This window comes from Hermetia illucens, chromosome 4 (assembly GCF_905115235.1).
Source record: "Hermetia illucens chromosome 4, iHerIll2.2.curated.20191125, whole genome shotgun sequence".
Classification (NCBI taxonomy): domain Eukaryota; kingdom Metazoa; phylum Arthropoda; class Insecta; order Diptera; family Stratiomyidae; genus Hermetia; species Hermetia illucens.
The window spans coordinates 133,951,774-133,964,250 of NC_051852.1; the positions used below are offsets into that span (position 1 = coordinate 133,951,774).

General features: G+C 42.3%; 1 protein-coding gene across 1 annotated transcript in view; it reads left to right on the forward strand.

The window, feature by feature from the left end:
* LOC119655620 overlaps positions 1–8,024 on the forward strand; it is a 49,890-nt gene extending 41,866 nt beyond the window's left edge. Inside the window, exons 3-6 of the mRNA XM_038061590.1 lie at positions 2,146–2,345; positions 2,416–2,693; positions 7,163–7,344; positions 7,407–8,024. Of these exons, the coding sequence (XP_037917518.1) occupies positions 2,146–2,345; positions 2,416–2,693; positions 7,163–7,344; positions 7,407–7,501 (755 nt within the window). The 3' untranslated portion in view covers positions 7,502–8,024. The remainder of the gene's footprint in view (positions 1–2,145; positions 2,346–2,415; positions 2,694–7,162; positions 7,345–7,406) is intronic.
* Positions 8,025–12,477: the final 4,453 nt, after the last annotated feature.

A 12,477-nucleotide genomic window follows, 5' to 3' on the forward strand; every position in this document is an offset into this window, starting at 1 on the left:
TTGAGAGTGACCCTGCTGCTTTTATCTGGCTTCGTACATTGGTCAGGGTCAGCCTAGTCCGTCTTATCAATTTCGTTGGGATACCGAATTCTCTCAATGCCGTGTACAGTTTTAGCCTGGCTATGCTGTCATAGGCGGCTTTAAAGTCGATGAAAAGATGGTGCATTTGATGTCCATATTCCAACAGTTTTTCAATCGCTTGCCGCAGAGAGAAAATCTGATCTGTTGCTGATTTGCCTGGAGTGAAACCTCTTTGATATGGGCCAATGATGTTCTGGGCGTATGGTGCTCTCCGGCCTAGCAAGGTAGCGGAGAATATCTTATAGATGGTACTCAGCAACGTGATACCTCTATAATTACTGCACTGTGTGATATCTCCCTTTTTATGTATGAGACAGATAATGCCTCTTTGCCAGTCGTCAGACATTGATTTGCTGTCCCACACCTTGAGCACAAGTTGATGAACCATTTGGTGTAATTGGTCGCCTCCATATTTAACAAATTCGGCTGTAATTTCATCGGCTCCTGGCGACTTATGGTTTTTAAACGCATGAATTGCACGGACTATTTCTTCTATGCTTGGCGGTGGCAACATTTGTTCGTCGTTTTCAGTTGGCGGGACCTGCGACTCGCCGATATTTTGGTTGTTGAGCAGTTCATCAAAATATTCAACCCATCGCTCCAATATGCCCAATCTGTCGGAAATCAGATTTCCCTCTTTGTCTCGGCAGGATGAGCATCGAGGTGTATAAGCCTTCATCCTGCTGATTCGTTGGTAAAAATTCCGCGCCTGGTGCGGTTACTTCCTGCACTTTTCTAGTTCACAGATTTGTAGGTTTTCCCAGGCTTCCTTTTTCCGTCTGTGAAGTCGCTTCTCCGCTCCACGGAGATCGCGATAAGTCTCCGTGCCTGCCCGCGTTTTTGAAAATGCAACATTACTCGGTATGCAGCGTTCTTCCTTTCGTAGCTAGCTTACATTCATCGTCAAACCAGCCGTTCCAACTTTTCTTGCGACTGGGGCCAAGTATGTTTGTGGCCGTATCAATGATAACGTTCTTCAGATGGTTGTGAAGATCATTTGTTGATGCTTCACCTCCAGGATCCCTGTTGACTGCCGTTATTGCTGTGTTGTGAATGGCTTCGGTATTTACTTTCACCTGATTGTCCGAGGGCATTGTAGTTGGTGTCGTAATTCGAGCTCGGAGCTCTATGCCAACGAGATAGTGGGCCGAGTGTATATTGACCCCCCTTATATGTTTTGATATTCATCAAGGCTGAGAGGTGGCACATGGTCAATTTGGTTGAAAATGGTCCCGTCTGGAGAGGCCCACGTATGTTTGTGGACCGCTTTCTGCGCAAACCAAGTACTTCCAACAACCATTTCGTGCGATACTGTTAACTGAATAATCCGCAGTCCATTATCATTGGTATACCTATGTAAGCTATGGGAGCCAACGTATCGCCTGAATACGGGCTCTGTCCCTACTTGACTGTTGAAATTTCCAAGCATGATTTTGATGTCATACCTGGGACAGGCTTCGAGGGTTCGCTCAACTGCCTCGTAGAAGGTATCCTTCTTTAACGTATAAACCTAAAAATTGAGCAATGACGTCTCTATTTAAAGGCATTTTGCGCATAACTTCATCTGTATATTTTTTCATCTCTGGAACCATGGGATGTCGTTTCGCAGTTGTTTTCGAATATCATATCTAATACTCACAACCTACAAACAAATAAATGGCTGTCATTCTTTACTTCTTTGAAAACCCCTTGCAAAACAAATAGCATTTTGCGCGAGAGATTTTTTGAAAATGAACAAAAATAACACCGAAAATGTAATAAATAGACAAAAATTCATCAACTGCAAGCACAGGAAATTCAAAATTTGAAAAGAAAAACAGAAAATTATAGCCCTAATGTTCATATTCCAATACACGCTTCATGTTAGGTACAGTTTGTAACAAACGTTAGGTGTTATTTTGAACCCAATCCCATAAGTTACGTATTCCTATAATTGAATTCTTTCTTGGAATATTTATGTTTTTCGAAAAATATTCACCCAAATTTGATATTGTAGTTCAATTTTCTACTGTTGACAGTCCAGTACACTTCATATTCATCTCATTTATAATTTTTCTTTTCTAGTGATTCACTGTGTAAAAATTACCAAAATAACTATCCCGGAGTATTACGTTATAGAAGATAGTGAAAAGCCAGATACTCTAGTCTTAGATTGCGAGTATGAACTCCAACGGAGCGAAGAAAACGGCCTTGTTATTAAATGGACATTCGAAGGGGAAATCATTTATCAATGGATTCCACACCATAAACCACATGTATTAAGGGTAAGATTTCTTATACTCTAGCAAAGATTTTCAAGGGTTTAACTGCCTTTTCTTTTTTTCAATTTTTTAGGCACATATGAGAGACAAAGTCGATGCAACATACGAAGCCTCTACAAAGCCTTTCCATCAGTATCGTGCACTAGCATTGATAAATCCGACGTGGAATTCAACTGGAACGTACTCTTGCCTTGCAGATACTTTTGAATCCACGGACAGAAAATCAGGATTTATGCAAATTATTGATAAATCAAAATCATCAGTTGAAATTTGTCGGAATGTGGTGAATGAAGTCGAGGAGATATCCTGCATAGCATCACATGTTTATCCACAACCTGTTCTTAACCTAACGTAAGTCGATATGCAAGTTTTCTTGGATTGAGTAACTTTAAAGGAAGGGAATTCAGAATCACCCCTCGGAAAAAATCCATATTAGTTGTATTAATTTTTATTAAGCTCTCTATCAGCGCGCTAAATCTATGCTATCTTTGAATTGCGGTTCATTATGGTCCAGCATGAACTCTAAAATATTTTCGGTTGTTAAGCGCCCGCTTTCATTCTTGTTCAGTGCGCGGTAAACCTTGGGCAATCAAATATGACATGCTCCGCATTCTCCGCCACGTTACCAAATCTTGGGGGGCATAGTGACTCGTCATGACCAAATCGATTTAAATAAGCACGATAACCTCCATCTCCACTTAAGAATTGTGTTAACTCGTAGCTTAATTCCCCGTGGCTTCGTTCAAACCAGCTCTAAATGTCGGGATTGATGCTGAATGTCCAACGACCAGTTTGTGACTCCTCCCATCTTTTTTGCCACTCTGCGATTGATTCCCAACATGCCAGTTGCCGTCGCAATACGGTAGACTCCCCAGCTGCATACTTTTGTCATAAGAATCGCCGGACTTCATTCGCCAGAATGTCTATAGAGTGCATCCCTGCTAGTACATATGCTGCTTCTCCTGAAGTTATCCCATACGCACTTCATACACGGAGTGCATTTAGCCGATACGTCATTCCCAGTTTCCTGCAGTTAATTTTGTTATCCAGAACAGTTGCAAAACTGGAGCTACGTTCAGTAGCACAGAGCTGACTACCCTAGAAAGCAGAAGACGTCGACTTTGTCGTGGCACACCAATGTTCAGTAGTATTTTCGAAATCGTTGCAGCGATTGAAGACGCTTTAGTCGCGGCACAGTTAATGTATTTTTTTTAAGTTGAGCCTTCTCCAATCATTAATCCGAAGTATTTGAGCCGTAGTTGGAAGTAAATTGTTTGTTCGCCGACTTTAATTTTCACCAGTGTGTTCTTGCTTTTTTTGCTGATGAGAAATACTTCTGTTTTATGTTCAGCAAGTGATAGGCCGCAATTTCTCAAGCAGGAATTGATCTCCAATATAGCTTCATTTTCGTACATCTCGATCTCGTCTTAATGTTTTGCAACTACTGTTATTCCGATACCATCGGCGAAGCCAACGGTTGTCACGTTGTTCTGAAGGCGTAGCGTCAACACTTCATCATATATAAATAGCCACAGAACGGGACCTAGGACAGAACACTGAGGCACCCCGTAAATTGTCAGGAATATTTTTAGCCGATCACAGAATGTATTTCGGGGCCTATGGCTTGACGAGTGCCTTGGTGATTTTTTTTTCCATTTTGCATTATTGAACGCATCTTTTACGTCGTAGGTTATTACTGCGCAGAATTTGCCTTTTTGTATTGAAGCCGCTTTACGAAATCCAAATTGTTTGTCGGAAAGGAATCCTTCCCTTTCCGCAACAGCGAGCAGTCTGTTGTATATTACTCATTCAAATAGTTTGCTAATGGTATTGACCAGACATATCGGTCTTTATGAGGAAGGGTCACCCAATGGTTTACCTACCTTCGGAATGAGTAAGAGCTTTTATAGCTTCCATTACTCGGGGAATTCTCCATCTTTAAGACATGTCGTAAAAACAGCTGTAACAGCTCTGCATTGGTTATATATTGGCTATCGAATTCGATTCTATTACGGCCTTTTCGAAGAATTTCTTTGGTTTCAGATCAAAATTTTTATATAACGGTAGACGTTGTACTACAGCCCGATGAAGACTCAGAGGTTATGCAGAGTATTACTCATCTCCTTCAGGCAGTTTCCCGCTTTGAGTACTTTTACTAGCACTGTATCGATTCCCTCATCGTCAGATTTGGCGAGAGGGGGTGGAAAGAGGGGTTTCCCCCCGAGCTCGGATTTTTCTCGGGGGCCTGGAATAGAAATTTCAACGAAAGGAGGGATAATATGCGGCCTGCACAATGGTCACCTCAGACCCATATAGTTTTCACCCCGGACCCAATTTCCCCACATTATTTTCACTCCGGGCCTGGATTTTCTCTCTACGGCCCTGCTCATCGTTGATATACACTACTTCTTCGCTGTTGTCCCAGTACAGCCGTGGTCACTATCAATACATGGTCTTACATGTATCTACTTGGACTAGGTGGAGAGCGTAGCATTTCATCACTCTATCTTAAAGGATCCAGGTTCATCTTTTCAAATAATGAACCAGAACAGCGCCAGCCCGCTCAAATTCAAGCACCGATATTTTTAGGCGGGAACTCCGTTTGCAAGGCGATACAGATGATTACTGTATCAACTGGTGGTACGTGAATGCAATTTTTGCAAAGTAATCTGTTACGATGAGAGTCCAACGTTGCCTCCATGCACTAACACGGTCACCAAGGCTGACAACTAACCAAACTTTCCCAACAGGTTCGCCAATCGTGAACACCGACTACGCGAGATAATATATGGAACCAGACCGCACGTGCTGGGGCTAACCCGAATGCTAGCAGTTCGACGAGATAAGGGGAGGGGTTTTTGGTTCTCAAATATTGTCTCCCTGTTAGGACACATAGATTTTATCACGTGAATTGACTTAATAGTCAACAAAACTAAATCCAACCAAGGTAATCTACTCTAATAGAGACGTGAAGTATCGAGGCGGATTGATACCATTGAAAATTTCCCAAAAAAGTTAAACTGCCAAACGGCCTAATAAGGGAGGGGACACAATCATAAAAAAACCTTACGCGCGCGGGATGGACGCGGAAGGATTAACTTTGAGCCGATTCTGACATCTTCGCGACGAGTGGCCTCGTCTTCCTTTCCTTTTCATGGGGGAGCCAGCTGACATGGTCGCCCTGCGGCGGTCCACTCCAACCTAATTGTTCACCCCTGCCTGGGGAGAATCCTAAATAAATGGGAGAACTAACGCTTTCCTGGGGAAGTTAGAGCAAAAGCAACTCAATTAATTCATAGTTACTTTTATATTATTATTCTGTTAAGGGAAAGTCGCACCGCGTCCTTGAAGAACTATTGTGCCCCTTACTTTTATATGCTTAAAAAGCGGGCAAAGCTTAAAAAGCCACGTCGTGTTGCCAATGTGACAAGCTTCCAACCTCAACTGGTATATGTATGCGTTTGTGCACAGATTAAAGTGGAAGTTGCGTTAAATGAATTTATATTCCCACATGTATATGTATGCATCCTTGACGGTAACAGACAATGGTTCCTTATTTAGGATGAACACAGTATTTATGTGTTTTAAAACTACCTTTTGTGTCTGTACGACTAATTGCCTGCTGCGGCAGCTACAATTGGTGTTTACGGTTGTGGTGTAGAAGGTTGCTGTTGTTGGCCCGATTGCTCTTGCTGAGTTTGTGGCAGCGCTTGTTGATGTTGTGGCTGCTGCTATTGATTCTGATTATTCTTATTATTTTTCGGACCACCAGATTGTTTTGTTGTCAACCCCAATCACCATTCCCGCCCTGACTATTATGGCCGTTACAGTTATCCCGATATCAGCCAGTGAGCACGATACCAAACAACACTCTACCGATTGAACAGGGACCGTGACCAAGCCCAACTCATGGCAAATCGAGCATGAATTCAAACAAAAAAAGAAAGTTTTTCCTCCATTCGGACGATTCCTCGCACCACTCATGTTTTCAACGAAAATTATATTCGCGAAAACAACCAGTGAAAACGAGCAGTGGAGTAAAGGAAAAACCTGCCATTTTGAGCCATTTGACCGTTGTCGTCTCAAAACAAAAGAAAACCCGTTCTGCGTGGCCGCGGATTGCGCCAACACACACCGTTTTTACCCCAGGTGCTTAGGTTTAATTCAAAAAAATTTAATTTTTGGATAGTTGTTTTTATGGAATTGTTGGCGCAAACCAGCTAGTATCCACTGGGGTTACAATCCGGACAAAACGTAGTGTTTATTATATATGAAATCACTGACAATCACGCCGCACAATTTTTTCCCAATTTTTGCAAACCAGCAAGCATACATGTTTACTCCGAGAAAAAAATTTTCCGGCTCCGTTCTTCTTCCATTCGGAACACTTTTCTAACCCCAAATTTTCCGCCATCCTCCTCCCCCAAAAAGACTTCATCCGGCGTGTTGCGCGGCAAAGCGGAGCAGAGCAGCCACAACGACAAAATCTCTTATATTTAAAGCGCCAAGCCTCCGATTTCGAACTTATTTTAAATATTTCTATGGCACTGTAAATATCCCTTTATAACTACTACTGTTGGTTCCTTCTTCTTCTATGAAACTGCAGGCCTTGAATAATGGGCGTTTATTACTTTTTTCTTGCATATGCTTGTTCAATTGTTTTCGTGAATTCAATTGCAATACTTTTCAGGAAAAATAAAACGTATTTAAATTATTAAAATCCTGAATATTTAAACATTTCTACGCAGAAATACAAAAGTTGAATTTATTTTGAATATTTCATCAGACACTTTGAATCAAATTTCAATAATTTTTTGTAGTTTGAACGATGAACCTATCCCGAAGAAAGCTGATAAAGTGCACCTGCGCGCGGATGGTCTATTCGACGTTACAACGGTAGGGGCCACACCTCTACTTGACGCTGAAACCACCGGCGAAATCACATGTCACGTTTATTTCCCGAAAACAAATTTCACCATGGAGAAAATACTCTCGCTCTCTGGTAAATTTCCGCAATGAATTTCCATATGTTTGGCAAAATAAATGATTTTTTTTCTATTTCAGATGCCGATGAAGTATACAAAACATCGAAACTATTAATGATTTTCACAATAATGTTCTGTTTAATTTTCAACGATTTCCGGTCAAAGTTTGTTTAACAGGATCTGCAACTAAATAGCTCAAAGCTTTAACAATTGCTTCAAGACGCAGCTTACTTAATGTTCTAATTTTACTTTAGTGTAAATAATGACTGTGTAAAAAGTGTAAATACTAATCTACTTAGTGATAGAATTGATATAAATTACAAGTCCATTGGATATAGGTTGAAATGTATATCGATTTGTAGTTTATGGAGCTGTGACCACTACAATGTAATTTGTTATATCGGAAGTGTACCAAAGAAATGTTGTTATTTATATTTTCTCGTTCACTTAATTGCTAATAATGTATATTATCTTCATTTGCCAAACTGATATATGTATGTATTCTATAATCTTCGCACCCCACATTCACTAGAGAAGCATGACAATGCCTATTTTCATCGAATTTAAAAAGCAATATGGACCGAAATTTTTAAAATATAATCTTATGTATAAAATATTGGTTGATTTAGTGATTAATAGGAAGATGCCAATTTTTGTAAAAAAGAAAATACCAGAATACATTTTATATGAAAACATTGAACACTTTTAGATTATTTTTTTGTCCTCTATACATTTATTATTATCTTTTTAAAACAATGCAATAAAAGCTAATGGGCTTAGACCTAGTACTCTAGAATAATAGGGCAACATTTTTAAAGATTTTTGAAACAAATGCAGAACTAACATAACATATTTTTAGGTATCATATATGTGGCATAGTGGGAACAGTAAAATCGACTATATCCACATATGACTGACGTGACTAGATATTTTCCACTCTAAGTGGGACACTTTCCTAAATAAGCAGCATTTGGGGGAGGGGGAAGATTTGACGATGATGGCAACTTTGCATAAAAGTCTTGGCAGCTTAAATAGAAACTGAGTTTTGACTTCAAAACGTCCACTAAAAGCTGTGTTTTTTCAGCTGTCCATGCTTTCTTCATTGCCAAAAAAACTTTTTCAACTCACTGTTTCTTGGAAGAGTCAATACATACTCTGCAATCTTGCTTGTGTACTCACAATTGAGTTTTCTTTGAAGTGTGTAAACATTTTTAAGGTTTTGTGTAAACACAAAACCTTATTAAAATCGGTTTACTGTCTGTCTGTCTGTCTTTTTTTTTTTTTTTTTTTTTTTTTCGGCGTTGGAAGGTGGAAAGGTTCAAAACCTACTGCTGGCTCCTGCCACGCAGTTATGTGAGACTTCTACTCACTAAAACCACCTCCTTCTCATTCCACTCTCCCCACGGAACTCCTATCAAGTATTGCATCGCGGGGCTGGATCAGCTTTTAACTGCGGCTCATTATGGTTCTCTCCCTTCCTTGTTTTCGTCGTAGTTCTTCCTGCCTAAGCTGTTGGTGAATAGCTTGCAGTTCCCTTACAACCTGGTTCCAGGCATCCGTTGACTCCAGCATAAACTCCACAATGTTTTCGGGTGCAAAACGCCTGTCTGCGACCGCTTCCATTCTTGCTCGGTGCGCGGTGAACCTGGGGCAATCAAATATGACATGCTCCGCATTCTCAGCCACGTTACCACATCTTGGGCAGCATGGTGATTCGTCGTGACCAAATCGATGTAAATAGGCACGATAACCTCCATGTCCACTCAAGAATTGTGTTAACTCGTGGCTTAATTCCCCATGGTTTCGTTCAAACCATCTCCGAATATCCGGAATGATGCGGTATGTCCAACGACCAGTTTGGGACTCGTCCCATCGCTGTTGCCACCGTTCGATAGATTCCCACCGTGCCAGCTGCCGTCGAAATGCGCTAGACTCTCCAGCTGCATACGTTTTGTCGTAGAGTCGCCGGCTTTCCTTCGCCAAGATGTCTATGGGGAGCATCCCTGCTAGTACATATGCCGCTTCTCCTGATGTTGTCCGATATGCACTGCATACCCGGAGTGCACTTAATCGATATGCCATTCCCAATTTTCGGCAGTTCACTTTGTTATTCAGAGCAGTTGCCCAAACTGGAGCTGCGTAGAGTAGCACGGAGCTGACTACCCTGGAGAGCAGAAGACGTCGACTTTGTCTTGGCCCACCAATGTTCGGTAGTATCCTCGAGATCGTTGTAGCGATGGAAGACGCTTTAGTTGCGGCGTACTCAATGTGTCTTTTGAAGTTGAGTCTTCTGTCAATAATTACTCCCAAGTATTTGAGCGATGGTTGGGAGTAAATTGTTTTTCCGCCAACTTTGATTTTCACAGTTGTGTTCTTTCTTCTCTTGCTAATGAGAACTACTTCTGTTTTATGCTCGGCAAGTGAAAGGCCAGAATTTCTCAACCAGGAATTGATCTCTCATATCGCTTCATTTGCATAGATCTCGATCTCGTCTTGGTGCTTTGCGACCACCGTTATTCCGATATCATCGGCGAAGCCAATAGTTGTCACGTTGTCCGGTAGGCGTAGCGTCAACACTCCATCGTACATAACTAGCCACAGCAAGGGACCCAGGACAGAACCCTGTGGCACTCCGCAAGTTGTCGGGAATATTTTTAGCCCATCGTCCGAGTCGCAGTAAAGTCTTCTCCCAAGGAGAAACTCGACCACAATGCGTACAATGTACTTCGGGGCTTGTATCTTTTCGAGTGCCTCGATGATTTTATTCCATTTTGCACTATTGAACGCATTTTTTACGTCGAGGGTTATTGCTGCACAGCATTTTCCTTCTTCTATTGCAGCCTGAGCCAAGCCAGTCAGCATGCTGATTGCGTCGACAGTTGATTTTGCCTTACGAAATCCGAGTTGTTTGTCGGAAAGGCCTCCTTCCTTTTCCGCAACAGCGAGCAGCCTGTTGTATAAAACTCGTTCAAATAGTTTACCAATGGTATTGACCAAACATATCGGTCGATATGAGGAGGGGTCTCCCAATGGTTTACCTGGCTTCGGAATAAGTATCAACTTTTGCAGCTTCCATTGCTCGGGGAATTCTCCTTCTCTGAGGCATGCCGTAAAAACTTTAGCAAACATACCTGGTGCTGACCTGGCTGCCACTTTCAGGGCGATATTCGGGATTCCATCTGGCCCTGGGGTCTTATTTTCAGCCAATTTACTTGCTGCATCAAAAATTTCCTCTTCTACCACTTCAGGGATTTCGTCGGGGTTTACATGCACTTTAGGCAGATTTGTGTAGTTCACATCCTCTGGGAAGAGAGTGTCCACTATGTTTTGTAGTAATTTTGGACAGGTAATCGGTGGGGAGCGCTTGCCTTTCAGTGATGACATTACAGACCTGTAGGCGCCACCCCATGGATCAGAATCAGCTTCGGTACACATCCGCTTGAAATGTTCGGATTTGCTCTTCGTGATAGCTACTTGCAATTTTTTCCTCGCGTTCTTGTATTGCATGTGCAGCTCAACGAATTCAGGTTGATTTCTTCTGCGCTGGGAGCATCTCCTAGCTCTGAGGCAGTTTTTCCGACATTCCTCAATTTCTGAATTCCACCAGAAATTGGGATTTCGTCTTCGGAAAGCGCTACGCCGTGGCATAGAGGCATCGCATGCCCGCTGCAATTTTTCCGCGGCCTGTAAAGCTTTTTCTTGTGCGCTTCCCGATACTAATGTGTCATCTAGAAGTACCTCCTTGAACATTTCTTCATCGAATTTGTTAGTTACCCAGCTCATCGTTATTCTTTTTTGTGGCTTCATGTAATTCCTACGCGAGGTTTGGAAGACAATAGCCTGATGATCGCTGTGTGTGTACTCTTCGCTAACATGCCACTGCAAGTCTTTGATAAGGGTGTCACTGACGAAAGTGAGGTCTACTACCGATTGTAATTCTCCCCTCCGGTATGTGTTGGCTCCCCCAGAGTTCGCAAGTACGACATTTAGACGCGAGAATGCCTCTAGCAGTATTTGCCCCCTTGCATTTGTTTTTCTGCTTCCCCATTCTTCTGCCCATGAGTTGAAATCACCGGCAATTATTTTGGGATTATAGCGCCTGGCATCAAAAGATAGTTTCTCAAGCAACAAAGTGAATTCCTCCAGCGTAAGGCTCGGGGCTGCGTAACAACTATAGATGTATATACCTCCTATTTTGGCACGTGTAAATCCGTTCTCTGGATGTTTTTTTACATCTTCTATAGCACGACTTCCGCAGCTCCATATCGCGGCTTTGCTGTTTTTGTCAGCTACCCATACTCCGCTATGAAGATTTTCATATTGTTCGCATACAATAGCTACGTCGACATTATTTTCAAACACGCTCTGGGAGAGCAGGTCTTGGGCCGCTCGACAGTGGTTCAGATTTAGTTGCATAAACTTCATTTGTGCTTATTTATGAACGCCTTTCTGAATACTGGGCAATTACTGCTTCCTGCAGTGTGGGCGCTGTCGCTATTTTTCATTTCAACACAGAACACGCATTTGGGCTTTCCGCTGCAATCCTTCGCAAAATGGCCTTGCTCTCCGCACTTGCGACACAGACTAGATCTGTCTTGTGAGCTGGTACAGGCTTTCGCAATGTGGCCGAACTGCCAGCACTTAAAACATTTATGCACCTGACTTTGCTCTCGTATCCGGCAAACCACCCATCCAATACGAACTTTACCTGCTGCTATAGCCTTTTTTGCTGCTTCGACAGGAAGACTTATCGACGCTATCTGTGTATCCCCGTACGCCTTCCTAAGTCGTAGCACGTTGGCCTCGCTCACTGACTGTATTCCTAATTGAGATTGCAAGGCTTCACAGATCTCGGACTTCGTGGCGATTTCATCCAAGCCCTTACATTCTATCACCACTGAATCTCTGCTCATTTTGATTGCTGCAGCCTCACCTAGTGCCACTTCGATTTTTTTTCGTAGGTTTTCGCCTACATCTTCACCCGCTTTAAGCTCCAGCAACAGATCACCTTTCTGCGTACGTCTGATACGCGTAACATTACCACTTAGTTCAGTCAGGGAGGTATCTGCTTTTACTTTGCGCAAAATCTCCGCGTACGTCAGCTCGCTAGTTTTTGTTATGATCAGCGCGTCTGGCCTGGCTCTCCTTTG